The sequence below is a fragment of the Mycteria americana genome, chromosome 8, assembly GCF_035582795.1.
Source record: "Mycteria americana isolate JAX WOST 10 ecotype Jacksonville Zoo and Gardens chromosome 8, USCA_MyAme_1.0, whole genome shotgun sequence".
In the NCBI taxonomy this organism is placed as follows: Eukaryota; Metazoa; Chordata; class Aves; order Ciconiiformes; family Ciconiidae; genus Mycteria; species Mycteria americana.
Window position 1 is genome coordinate 43207378 of NC_134372.1, and position 14802 is coordinate 43222179.

At 37.7% G+C, this 14802-nt stretch overlaps 1 protein-coding gene across 5 annotated transcripts in view; it reads left to right on the plus strand.

Moving 5' to 3' along the window:
* Positions 1–14802, plus strand: part of WWOX (WW domain containing oxidoreductase) — a 541645-nt gene that overhangs the window by 297248 nt on the left and 229595 nt on the right. The window contains exon 9 of one of the 5 annotated variants that reach the window (XM_075510867.1): positions 12792–12848. The exons of the other annotated variants lie outside the window; for them this stretch is intronic. Within the exon in view, the coding sequence (XP_075366982.1) occupies positions 12792–12827 (36 nt within the window). The 3' untranslated portion in view covers positions 12828–12848. Of the gene's footprint in view, positions 1–12791; positions 12849–14802 lie in introns of those variants that run through there. 5 annotated transcript variants of the gene reach the window in all.

Consider the following 14802-nt stretch of genomic DNA (forward strand, 5'->3'; position numbering starts at 1 on the left):
TAAAAATATAGTTGACGTGAGAAATATTTTCTACTGCAAACAAATAAGAGAGAAAATGAGGAAAATATTGTTTTGGTTGTTTTTGGTAGTTTTTTTTCCTGTTTCTAGAGAAGTAGAAAAAAGGATATTCACCATTTTAAATGCTTCCCAGTAATTTTTTTAACTACCTCTAACCAAGAAACAGTTAAAAAAGTGCTCTTGCATCCCTTCTTGTGGAACAAAGTAAAGACTGACAAATTAGTTTATGAAGATAGCACTGTGGATAAGAGTTAAAACTATTTGCGTAGGATTTGGCTTCTGAACCATCATAAGTCTGTGTATGGTAAAAAAAAAGGTAACTCTTAATTCTTGGGGGGATGGTGTGGCTTTACATATTTTTGTTGTTGTTCAATACACTGTTTATAAAAGCAAGTCATTGAGAGATTAATGGGGGTGGACTCAAGGCTCCCCGGTGGCTGATTTGGAGTCCAACATGCAGACGTGGTAAATGCCGGGTCCTCCTTATGTAGACCTTTCAAGGGGAAGTTATTTATATCGTCTTCTTGTAATTACTTTGACAGGGGTTTTGAAAATCATTTCAAGTTGTGGGACAGATTTATATTTGATTCAACCTAAATATATTTGGGCTTAGTCAGTCTCCCTGCAGTGAGACCTGCAAAACAAAACTGAGCGGCAAAAGGAAAAGATGGTGGTGATGATTCAGTACGTGGGATTTCTCTGACCGGGTCACTAAGAAAGCGATGCCCAGGAGCGTGAGGGTGGACAGGGAACGTGGGATATCGAGGCTTTAAATGTCTGCTGGGGAATGGGCTATGCTCTTGCTGGTGTTAACTTATAGCTGAATTTCAGTATAGGTAATTCAGGGTACTTGTGCTAAGAGTTTGCCTTCTCTAGCCTGCGCCACAAGTATGTCAAGGGAGAAGTGGCTAAAATGCTGGTCAAACTGAGAGCACTCGGGAGCAGCAAGACTTCTCCATATCTGAGAGGGAACAGGAATGAAAAAGGTAAAGAAACCCACATTGTTGAGAAAGTGTGTGAGTTTAGAACCTAATTATACTCCCATTGAATCCAATAACAAGAATTCCTATTGATTTTAAAAGGAGTATGATTTGGCAACATTTTGTCTCCTCAGTCTGCACTAGCTGCTGCATAATGGTCTCTTTTAAACCTATTCATTTGTTTCAACCTTTATTGGAGGACAGAGTGCTTACAGCTGGCAGAACTGAGGGAGGAGAGAAGCTGTTTCATTTATAACACAATTCAAAGAAAAGAGTAAACCAGACCATCACAAATACATTCAGAATTGCAGAAAAACCTATTATTAAGGAATTACAAGATTTTTGCCTTCCTATTTGAACCAACTCTTTTTGTAGCTTTGACATTCCTAGGGGGTTTTTTTGTAGAGAAAGACATGAAAACTTACAAAGTCTACACAAAAGTCTTATTTGCCATTTCGTGTGTTGAAGCTGGGCTTCACAGGAGTGTATTGTTTGCTTTGGTTTTGCTTTTATTTAGCATGTAGCTTTTAAAAGCCCTTCATGGCTGGAGAGTTTTTATTGTAAACATAAAACATTAATTTAAACATTAAAAATTTTACAGCTGCTTTTTAGTACATAAATTTTCACAGACACTCAAAGACAGTAATTTTTGTTTTAATATTTGCTTTTCCTAACTGCTCCAAAGTTGCATAGAGAAGGGAGAGAAACAGAATACGGATAAAATACTTCATGTTTAGATCTTTGAGCTGTAAAAGCAACATTCTCAACACAGGGGAGAATTCCTATTAAGTAAGGGATAAATATTAGTGCTGCCAAAAAAAGCAAACATTCCCACAGTTGGGATTTTTGGGGGGTGGGGTGGGAGAGGCGTTTGTTTTTTCTCCCTTAAACTGTTTTTCAGCAAATTGAAAACATAAAAAAAAAATAAAATAGCAAGAAGAAAAGCAAGTCAATCTGCTCATAGACTACAGCAGCATAATCATTACTCTTCATGTGATATGTCCTTCACAACAGGGCCTTTAGAAAATCTCTTTCCAAGGCCCAAGACAATAATAGCAAAGAAATAAACAGAAATTGTATAGCAGTGTTAATATTTGGAGTTTTGCAGCCGTACAGAAGCCAGCTGTATAAGATTCAAAAGCAGTGGCTGTTAGCTTGCCCTGCTCTGACAGGAGGTGGTTGGTTTATGAAAGGGGTGTGCTTAATTCTCAGCCATGTAAATTGGAGAAGCTTCATTGATTTGAATGGGTCTGCAGGAAATTATAACAGAAAATCAGTTGTATGCAGTGAGTAGCTTTTTAATTTTTTTCTGTAGCAATACCTGCGGGAATTTAAATTTGGCACAGATCTGCTCAGGGAGAGCTGCAATCAAGTGGCATTTGACATTATTTTGAACTTTCATAGTAAGTAGCAGAAGAACAAATCTGGGAGGTGGTTTCACTGGGTGCAGCAGTGTTTCCTAAATTAGAGTGGATCAGTAGTTTTTGTATTATATCAATGCCATCACATTTTTGTAAAAAGAAGTAGCTACAAGTGCTCATTAGATTACAGGTATTGGTCTCTGGTTATCATAAATGCTGAGAATGGAAACACTTAGAGAGAGGATGTATTGTTATAAGCAGTCTTGAAAAAGAAACATACAGTTTTATCCTACTGTATGTGTCCAAACTAGAACTAGAAAACTAGCCAGCTAGCAAAACTAGAAAGCAGATGCTTTTTGTTTCCAAAAGTACTTGGGCTGGAGAGAGAACGTGGTCAAGCCAGCTCTGGTGGTTAGGAGAAGCATTAACCGAGACGCTGTGTAAATGAAATGGCAGTTGGGTCTTGCTTAGAAGTGTACACCAGGCAAACTCTTGTCCCGTCACCTCTAAAACAACGGTTTTGATGTATTGGAATAGTGGGGAACATTCCATGGTTTTTTTCTGGTCTTTTCTATACTTCTGGCTTTCTCTGTGATGGAATAATTTGCAGAGTGACTGATACTACCCCTACAAAGCTACTAGCTAACTCAATTTCATCAGCAATCAGTCAGTTTGAATTAAAAAATCTAAACATACACATACTGGATATAAGAGTACTTTATATGTATGCTTAACGTCTATTTGAATTTCATTTCACGGTGTTATTAAATCTCCATGCAGATAACTTTTTGTGACACAGCAAATAAGTACAATAGGGAAGCATCTTCAATATACGATAGCATTAATGAAAGAATTAATCTTTGCATATAACATGGAGTTTGCTGGCTAAGGTGCTGAACAAATGCATTCTGGTTTTCTGCGTGTCACTGAATTCGTCTTTACAGGTCTGGAGGAAAACCAAAATCAACAAGTTAAGAAGACAACAGTATTGCTTACTTGTTTCAACTTCAAACACAGGAAAAGCATATTTTGAAGTTTCCAGGGGCTGTTGAAATGCGTCTTTCTTTGACATTGTTTGTTATTATGTGTGTATTTGTGTTACAGAAGTTAACAAGTCAGTCCAGCACTGCTTGGCAAAAAAGTAGCAAAAGCTCACAAACCATCAGTTTGCTTGACTTGGAAGGATCTGTTGATGGAAATGACTGGCAAAGGCATTTAGTGTATATTCACCAGTGTTCCTTTATAAATAGTACTAACTCAAAAAGCTAAGTAATATGCAAACCCACCTACTGAAAAAATTCTGGTTTTAAAAATCACAATAATCGGAGAAAATGCGGTGCTAGTGGTGTATTGGATCAGGTTGGGGGGGCTGTTGGTTCCATTTCCTTTAGCTACTAAATAACACATGTGATCCTGCACCGATCAGTTTTTAAGTCTCTGTCTCTCTCTTTTTCAGAAATTCAAAGTAAAATTATAATCAGCATTCAATTACCCAAATTTAAGGCAGAATGCAGTCATGGTACTGCTCACCTGTCTGTCTGGTCAGGTTCACGCTGATGCAGGTCTTCTGATACTCACAAATCCTTTTTCAATACTGTAGGAAAGCCATGGCAATGAATTCCTCTCTCCATATTTTGCCCCTGTGCCACTTAAGGAGCATGTGCACCACTTATTAATTCCTCTACTTGTCTTTCAAGCTTGAGTAACTAACTCCAATATCTGGAAACAGCTACACAGGAAGCGTTATTCATTAGGACAGGTGGCTCAAGCATGGAATAATCACCATTGCAGATTTATTCCAGGGAGGGATAAGCAGAACTGCACAGTGCGGCCAGGTTCCCAGCAGCAGCACAGGTCAGGGAGGTGGCACATCTCTTGTAGAAGTACCGAGTCAAACACGCTGGTCATATTGCTCTCTGCAAGAGAGCTCAGGTTCTGGCGACATCTCTTGCAGTATCTCTTACATTAGAAGTAGTGGACAATATTTCACAAATAAAAAATCACGAGATAAACAGGATTTTTCCTGACCAGAATGGTTCTGGAGTTAATAGCCTGGACAAGTATTTCATGAAACACACGAAAATAAAGTGAGTAAACTATCCAAAGAACCACAGGCTCCAAACAAAGAAAAAAAGTGAAAATGGAACTCTTCAAACTTTCAAGGAATTTCTTTCAAGTACTGTTTTTCGTAGCAACGAGACACAGATGGATGTGTACATACAAAATTTGTACATGTAAACACAGATGCCAGCCTAGTAGAAAATCTTTGCAGTGAGGGGAGGTGATACAGAGAGAGGAAAGTACAGTGGTAGGAAATCCTACAACCACAGAATAAAGCTTCCCTACACTCAAGAAGTCACAGAGGCTAAAAAAAGACTTATAACAAAGTTGTAGGAACCCTTATTTTTTATTGGCTTTCCTATAAAATTGATTTTCATACATATATGTAACTGTGTCTGTGTCGGTGCATATATACTGTCTATACACATACATACATGTGTATAACACATGCATATATGCTGTGCACATATTTATTTTAAGTAAGCACTGTTGCATTAATATAGTCTGTAAATGACTGGTTACAGGTAGATAATATAACTGGTTCACAGAATAAATGAAAATGTTCTTTTACATGTGCTATTATGAAAGTGTGCTGCTACAGAACATTTGAGTCACAAGCTTCATTATTAATTGTGTGTACAAAAACTGTGTATAACCACATCATAAAGACATGTACACAATGGAAATTGCGTGTGAGGTGTTATCAGGACTTGATAGAATACTTATTAACTTAAAGAACTAAAATCATTAAGTAAGTCCGCAACGTTTTCACTGGGTTTAGATGGGTGCCAAAAACTGCCCGCGATCTGCTCTCAACTCGCTGGGCAGGGACTGTCCAGAGATGAGTAGAAATTTTGGGTTTTTTTTTAAACACCATTTTCTTTGCTGCTTTAAGAGCAGTGTCTGCTGTCTTTATTGCTTCATCCCTGTAAGGTTAAAGTGTTTGTATTTCCCCTAATCAGTTTGTAGTAGACCATTAGTACTCTAGGTCAGCAAAGATTAAGAACTCTTAAAACAAAAGCACTGCAACCTCCAGTAACTCTGATCAGCTGGTTTTTATTAATCTGCCTGAATTTCCTTGGCTCCTCTTCTCTAGTAGTTTAGTGGAGACACTGAGTTTTCTTGGAGTATTTGTTGTGTTTACTTGAGCAGCACCTTTTGACTTGCAGACAGCCGGCACATCCCTCCCTGCCAGAGCTAGTTCTGTGGTGGTCAAACTTGTGGTCTAGATTAAAAGTCTCTTTCTGCTACTAACACCAAGAGCCTGTCTTTGTGGTTTGTGGTAGGTGAACATTTTTTGACCTCATAAACTTTGCTGCTCTGTCTGTGTGTAGTGAGTTTCTAAGAGCTAATATACTTTGAGAAAGCTGAGGTCCCAAAGAGCGGTGTCCTTGTGCAACAAAACAAAGCGCAAAATCACTGTTCTTCCACCAGTTGAGCTGTTGCTTTGCTTACAGTTTGGATTTGAAATGAGTTTTACAGACAAGAATTTGAAAAGTTTCAGAAACTTGTGGTGATTTATATCTGAGTCAGGAGTTAAATTAAGGTGCGAGAGGCAGGTGGTGAACTCATGTGATGAACTTTGATGTTTTGATATAAACCTGTAACTTCACAGAAGCTTCCCATCCACAATTATCCTGTCCAATGAGGGCTGACTTCACAGATACCACTCCCCAGTAAATAAATAAAAGATTAAAGAAATAAATAAATCCTTTGATGGAAAACAAAGGCACACTGGGAAGAAAGTAATAAAGTAAAATTAAGTAATTAGAAGTAAACACTCCACAGTATTGGTTGTCATACATATTAAGCCTTGTGATTGTAGCTTACTTATTGCTCTAAGTTACATTGCATGGTCCCAATCTGGCGTGCTCCGAGGTTGGCAATTTTACATGCAAAGTAAAATAAATATAGCTGTATTAACCTGCTGAAAGTTCAGACCAAAAAACTTCATGGGTGGCTCCTTTGCTCATAACACTTCTTTGGATTTTTTAAAATGGATATTTCAATATTCTTTTGTATTTCCTCTATGGCCAGGCTCAGACCTTGTAATTCTTGGCATTCATATTTCATAAGCGTGTCCTTTGTTTATTTTACATTAAGGCAGATACTGCACCATTCTCTTACCTTTATAGTATTTCTGTTGTGCCTTTATTATTACATATAATAAATGAAAGCACAGTTATGTTAAATTTTATCCAGCTGAACAGTAAGGCAGATATGTGAAAGAAAAATTATCCTGTGTTTTCTAATCTTGAACTTCTTCCAGTATAGTCTGTGGCAATGGAGTTAATTCATTTACTTGGGTTGCGTTCAGTTACTATGTAAGTGATAAGCATTTTAATACTTGAATAGCTTTTTTTACACTGACATCTTAGTGAGGTGCTCAGTTTTACAGAATGCTGATAGATCTGTTGTAAAAATGAAGTAGTAAATCTTAATGTACTAAACTGGATTTATTATTCTTTATGTTTATTTCCAGGGAAAAATAATTTAGATCACTTTTAATGTTTTACATATTTATTGGGTGAAAACCTAGCTTACCATGTCCGCAGCAAAATTCTGCTGGATGCAATAGAGCCCTGATATCACCTCTGGCATTTTTGCCTTCTAGTTAACCATCAGAAGGTAGTTTGTAGCTGAGCAATATTAGTTTCTGCTCCTAAAAAAATTAGTTTTGATGGAAGCTAGTAGAACTGCATCAGTACAGAAGATCTTTGTGAGATGTTTGTATAGAATAGAGCTTATGACTTTGGTTTTCTCTTTTCTCCAAAAGAAAGTTTTTGGATGTTGTCATGAATAATAATTCATTACTTATGTGAGAGAGACAACAAAGATTTCTCAAGCGTAAGAAAAATGCAATAGCTTGCTTTGTTTGACCAGTTTCTCTCAGTTGAATTCAGGAAGTGATAACCTCTTTGGTCTGATAAACAACAACAATATCAGTGTGATAATCAGATGAATATTGACCATTGAGGAAAATCATAAATTCCATGGCTCTTTGCTAGGGAATAAGGTTGGCACACTACTGAGATCAGGTGATCTTCATCCAGTAAAGCTGAACATCTCAGGCAGATAACAGGGATGGTGTTAAACCATTCCCAGTCAAAGAAGGAAATTGAAATTGTTGTTTGCACACAACCAAAAAGTGTAAAAATATTTTCGTAAATATTTTAGTATCATCTGTTTGCACAGTATTTCTAGAGAAAAAAACCAAAACCCACTTTACTTCTGACTTTGAATCTTCTTATTTTCATTTACTTACTTATAACTTACAGACTGTGTGGGTGGGTTTAGAATTTATAATAGTTTGCAGGTGGTTCTCACTGTTTTTCTTTCCTTTACTGTCTTTTTGTTTGCTTAAGGGAAATCACAGTGGTATGAGTAGAGTTGAAGCTTGCAAACGTAACAGAATGGTTTATCCTGGCAAGGTAGGAAGGAAAGACAAGGGAAGAGAAACAAAAACAAAAGGCAGAGATCTAATATAGGTTCTATTAATTAAGGATAGCAAGTAATTTATATCTGAATTTAGTTATACAATTCTAGCGAGAATAGTGTTGAAAACTTACAGATGGGAAAATATTTTCTTAGGTAAGACTAAAATTTTAGTTCCAAGATAAACCTAACTTTGACCTTAGTTTTGTGTGAAAATCTATTTTCTCCATCACGTTTGCATTAGAGAAATGTGTCCAGCAGATTTTGCCCAAATTTTATGGATATAAGTCAGTCTGGTTTTGATGTGTGGGATTTATTTTTAAAAAAATGATTGTATATCCAAGATTCATCGAGCTGATAAAATTCTATTATTCTGCCAAACATTTGTTTCTGTTAACTCTGAGCTTTCTGTATTCTAGTGATTATTTCTTAGGAGTCAATCATGTATATATGCAAGTCAATCAATGTATGTATTCTTTCCATCTTAGAAATATCCCAGAATCTGAATTTAATGCCAGGTCTCCAGAAATACTAAGCCAGGGCCACTTCTGAGGTTATGAGTTTTCTCTAGCTCCAGCTTGGGGAGTAGAATTACTTTGCAGCAATCTTCCACCGGTTCTTTGTTGCAATGTCACTGCTTACAGACGTTTTCTTTTACTCAGTTTCATTTTCAGTAGGTGACTTCTTCATCCAGTTCTCCGTGCATTCTCATGTTGCTGCAGGGATGGTTTGTATTTGCAAAAAACCCCATCACTAAAGTGAATACCCAAGTGAAGTTCTCTGAACCTTTCTTGTACTTTCTCCTTCTTTTCCTTCTTTATTTCCACTGGCTTTCTGGACCCCAGAACACAACTGGGTGGGCTGCATTTAACTACTGACTACTGTTGTGCAATCTTGGCTCCCAACAAGTCCCATCTGTGTTGCTCCTTGATTTAACAGGAGGGTTCACTTAAGAGCAGAGCAAAGTATTTTTCCCACTCTGCAACCCGATGACTCAAATGCATCCGTGTTTCATGTTTTATCATGTTACATAAATAATCTTATCTATCCCTGTAGTATTTCTGTTAGCTACATCATTGCTAAATTTTGTAACAATATGCCCTTTGCAGTAAAATGTCACCAAAAAGTTATATACTGTAATAATTTTCATCTGTTTCATGAAGACAGACAATATTTAAGATTCATGTTCATTTCATCATTGAAATCCGAGTCTTCCTGCATTAATTTATAATGAAACCTCATGCTCCCTTCTACATTGATCACTAATTTTCTGTCTTCTTGATATGTGTTAAAATAAACTATAGATATAAAGGGCACGTTATATGCCTGACACTGTTGAGTTAAATAGAACGTACTTCTGTAACTCATCCCTGTAGTCTGCCCTGGCCTTTGTTTCACCGTGAAAATCCTCGAAACCCAATTGCAAAAGGTGGGCTGCGTTTACCACACAGATGATTCAATGTGTTTCTTCATTTCTGTCTCCAGATAACCTGCATAACAGGAATTTCCAAAGGCTTGCCTTCAGCCCACAAAGCTTTTGAACGCAGGCTGCAAAAAGATTTTTGAAGTTGAATATAAAAATATTGCACTGCAGCTGAATATTATTATGTGGCCTCCAAATCAAAATCAATGTTGAAAAAGAGAGGATGGTATAGGTTAAGAACATAACATGAAAACCAATACAAAGGATGTGAACTGAGGTGTACCTCGTTTATTATCCTACGTGACAACAGTGAGTACCAGCTGCATTTACAAACAGTAAAGGTCCATCAGAGACTCACAGGGAGATAATCTGTCCTCGAGCACTGGCTTGCATCTCTAATATAGTTAGAGACTGATTTAAGTCATGAAGCAAGATGTTCAGTGTATTTCCAATTGTTTTCATTAACAATGATAAACCTATTGAAGCTGACTGCTACAGTACAGTTTTACTGGAAAAATGTCACATTTGTGAACTTTCCAAATACAGGGTTTTCTGCTCTGAGGCAGTCTAGAGGAGATAGCCCTGATATACTTGCAATAGAAGGCAATTACATTTGAATGTCGCCCAGTGCAAATAGCAGTGGGGAGGAAGGTAAAGCTTCAGAGGTCCCCTGGTAAATTAATTTTCCCTAATTACATTTCATGGCAGGAAACACAGATATTAGAAGTGCCTGTTGAAATAATACAGTATTTAAATTCTGATTAATCCATAGGTCAGCCAAGAACTGTTCAATACATGTCTCTAGAAGGAAGGCTCTGCTTTGAAAGAAAAAGAAAAAGGGACAAACATCCACCCTTTAAATAGACAGGTAGAATTCTTTCAAATGCTAGTTGTAACTTGGTGGCAGAGTATAGATAAGTTAAGCCAGTAGCTATAAAATTACTGAAAGTGTAAAACATCATCACTAACACATCTTTCAGAGATCTGAGGCAAAATGATTTATTAACTTAGTTTTATTCCCTCCTCCTTCTTAAGAAAGCTTTTTTTTCAGAAATCCTTTGGTAAATGCATATTAATAATTCACCAGGACAAATAATTACAGATAATATGGGTACCACAAAAATATTTATATTCTGGTGGGGTGATAGTTCATGCTACAATAGGAATAGTTAGAAAGCTGTTATTTTTATTCAATTTTTGCCAATAACTATTTGTAAAGCATTTTTATTTCACTGTGGTAAAAGCGTGTTTCCCTTCTTAAGCCATGTTCCCTTTTGCTCTTCGATAACGCCCACCAGCTTCTACAAGGAGTCCCAAGAATGCCGAGATGCCCAATTACTCCTTCAGTTTGTGCCTACGTAATATTTTATGGTCTTCCCTGTTGGATTGTAGTGTTGAGAGCTGGAGTTCCCATGTATCAGTGTGCTGGGGAAGGATAGGAGGGATGTGCAATCCCTTCACGTACTAGAAGGAGTTACAGCTTCTGGAACATATAGAAGAGAGAGATAGGAAAGACTCTCCCTCAATTTAGCCAGTAGCCCTCTCGTCATTCAAATCCTCCCAATCAAGCATTTTTTTTTTTCTAGATGCACTATAAGTAGACATCCACCAGACAAGTCCCAATAATATCTAAAAATCCTATTCAAGTCTTTGGAGTAAATGCACACAGTGCCTAGATGTTAGCCTTTCATATTTCAAATAGGTAATTAAGGAGATGGTATTTATCTCAGTCCATGTGGGAAATTCTGTTCTAGGTATTACAAAGACACTCGTCAAAGTTTTTACCATCACCCCTTAGCACAAAATGTGAATTTCAGGCTTATTTTTGCCTAGACAAAATACTGACCTGAGTTTGATTATCTTGGAGACATTAATTGTCTTTTTGTGTGAAACTAAGGTTTTAACTTGTAGTGCAGGTAGAAAAAAATCTGAAATGTTGTTAGCATATATGTTGGAGTTTATCAGGTTTATTGATAGAACGTTAGGTCAGTCGGTGGTAGTGGTATATAAGAAATGTGCAGGTATTTCATATGTGTTAAAAGAAGGATGCCTTAACAGTGTTCTTTGTTGCCATTAGCATCTTCGGGTGCATGCTGTGTAGTTGCAAGTGCTGTTTTAAAACTTGTGTTTATTTTGATGATTACTCTGCTCTAGGGCAGACCTTTCCTTAAGGTTGTTTCATGTGAAGTTTCAGTGACGATGGTGGTAATACTTTACTTCAGTCTCATGTTTCCATGTACTGGTTTGAAGTCAAGCAGAAAGCTTTATATTTTGTCCTAATGGAACTGCTTTACTACTGTTCCCCATGTTTTAGATCTGTAGTCCACATCTGTCTTCATCTGTATAATTTGTCTTTCCATTAGAAAATGCAGGCTCCCATCATTTGTTTCCAGAGAACAGGTAAGGAGTTTTCTTCCACGTGTCCTCATGACAGCTGACTGTGGTTTTCATTTATAAGGCAACCCTTACCGAAAATTTTCACTGAGAAGTTTCTGGGCGTTTTCTCATGTTCCTGCTTGCATAAAATGAAGGGCATTGCTCATAACCAAATGATAGGTCCTCAATAAGAATTGTACCATTTAAATGCCTTTTAATGTCCTTGTGCCTGGAGAAAGCAGAGGCTCATTAAAACGTAACCATTTCCACAGATAAGTTTCTCACTTACTCTCGTGAGTTTATGCAGTAAATACTTGGCAGCTAATGAAAGGAAAACAGCATAGTCATTTCGAGGAAAACCTAAACAAGTTAGACCAAAATATTCATAATGAGCGGCACAAGATGGAGGTGGTAAGGTTATCTCCTCTTAAGACCCAAGGATACAAAGACAAAAATCATGTGAGGCCCACTGTGACTTTTAGCAGCTATGCCAAGCAAGCTGGGAAAGAGAGAGCCCGCCACGTGGGATAGTGGTGATGATGGCTGATGTATAAAAATGGTCTCAAGACTTAGAGATGGCAATGGTGGCTTCATCTGGAAAGAAACTAAACATCAAAGGCTGCAACTGCCTGAAGGGAATACAGTAATTGAGAAATAACAGCTATAAAACTAATTCTATAATAATGTATAAAAGTAAAAACAATAACTCAGTATGACTGGCTGTCCAGAATTAAGCAAAGTAAGATGAAATGTCCGTTGCCAGCAGTTACGTTAAGTAAAATAACAAAATAATGGCAACAGTAATTCTCCTTCGGAGGCAGCAGCGCTTCTCACCTACGTGTTCCGCTCCAGCTGCCTGCTGGTTCTGGGGCAGCTCTCACCTCGGTCCTTTGGGTAGCTTTTACTCTCACCTCTCTTTTGTGTAGCTTTTACTCACAACTGCTCTGAAACTCCAGAAACAGTCAGTCCCACAAACGAGAACTGAAACAACTTAAGACTACTTTGTGGGCACTATACCAAGCCCAAAGAGCAATACAGTTATTTCTAACAGTTCGTATACAGTTCTCTCTGTCTTTTTATTTTTATTTTTATTTTTGCTCCTTATCTCTTTTTCTCTCTGCTCTCCTGTCTTTTCAGAGCTTAAACTCTGTGGAAAGCAGATTCAGTGGGTGAAGATTTTCTACCTCTATCAGTGCAACCATAACATTTTATATGGTTTAAGAATGTGCCTCTATATATTTCCTTATTTGATTCATGTCTTTACAGTTCTTCTGTCTGGACCCACCCTAGCTGCTGCTGTTCTCCTTCTTCCCCCTGCTTCTCTCATCTACCCTTTCCCTTTCAATTTTTCCATCAGCTTAGAATTATTGACTCTCTTGAGTACCACATCTCCACACTCTCCTGTGGTTTCAGAAGCAACTCAGTATAGTCCATCCTAGTCCATCGTGGAGCCACTTACAGCCTGTCTCAGGAAAAGTAGATAACACATGACAGAAAGTGAAGTAAGCTGAAAATTATGGATTTGAGGGCCCACTTCTGAGAGATGCAGACCTGTACCATTCACACTGATGTCATTAGAAGTTGTGGATGCTCAGCACTTTCTAGGATTAGGCTGTTATTAAATTAAACTGAAAGTACTGAAATGGAGTAAATACCCACTCATCTCCCGCATGATTACAAATTATTAAAAAACTACAAAAAGCTTAATATAAATTATTAATTTTTGGCAGACTGCCTTCCACCTCAGAATCACTGGTAGAAGGCACATTTGGGCAGACTGCTGTCATCACCTTCTTTCCCTGGTGCCAGCGTGGGATGTAAGTGTGCTACACACCTGCGTGTGTGCCATCCCTCTGCCACACGCACCTCAGTTCCGTGCACCTGGAGAATAGAAAGTTAAGGCTATTTCTAGGTATCTCCATTCTGACTCATGATGTACTACAAGGGGCATGTAAAAATAGTCTGTGCGTTTTAATGGCATTTTTAGTTATTTGCCAGCTTTTTTAGCCATCTGGAAGATATACTTCAGGTTTTCAAAGGTGGGTTTCTTTGCTGGCATGTAGTGTGGTGTTTGTGCACGCGATTCTTGTTACAGGGCAAAAATCAGCTTCAGTACCCGGAGTTCTGAACTATATAAAGTTTTGTGGGATTTGCAGCTGAATTTAGTTTCCAGTTCTCTGTTCTCATTAATTTAGAGTAATATACAGCAGCAACAGTATTGTAAAAAGGGATAATTATGAATGTTGCAAGACTAGCTGTTTCTGGAAAATATGTCTTAGTCATATGTGAATGATTGCACTGAATACAGAAGAAACTGGATAAAATTCAGTGATCTGTGTTATATAGCTTAAATTTAGAAAATGGAATGCTCCCTTTCAGTCTCATAATCTGGTTAGAAGGCATTTTACTTTCCATGAGCCAATATTAAGTTTTCTGCAGCACAGATTTTGTGCAGAATTTTTCTAAAGCCACATTTCAAACTGCAAATCATTTTGGAAACCAAGTTCTGCTGCATACACTTTAGTTTACAGCACCTGTTGTTTTCTAAAAGATGTAAGTAATGGATAAAGCAAAAGGATGAAGCGAAGGAACCAAAGAGTTCTCTGTGACCTCTGGGTGACTTCACTGATGTAAATAAGTTGCTTGGGATTTATGTCATTACAGATGAGAACAGAACTCCCCCCTTGGGCTATGGGGAAGGAGCTCTGTGACTTGTTCTTGGACTCCAGCGAGCAGAGATTAGAGGGGAACAGCTAGTGCAGTGGTGAAAATATATGCATGAAGAATTTAAGTGATAGGTGAATACGCAGATTATTATTCTGATAGGAATGGTAAAAGTATTTTACTGGTTTCAGAGCTGAGAAGAACTTTTTTCTAAAGCTTAAGCATATGGGGTTTGAAAAAAAGAATCTCAAGAGCTCTGAAGGATGGTGATTAATGACCTAATTAAAGAGACATAGCTGGTGTACTTAAACATTGCCTCCCTGCCCCCATCCAATAGAGAAGATGCTCTGAAATTATGATAGCATGCTTCCTTTTTGTTAGCAAGACACTGTTACACAAATTGGCACCATCTGACAAGGGCAAAATACCTAGTAAAAATACTTTGCAGCGCCCAAATCCCCTCACTCAAGCACCTGTTGCAGAA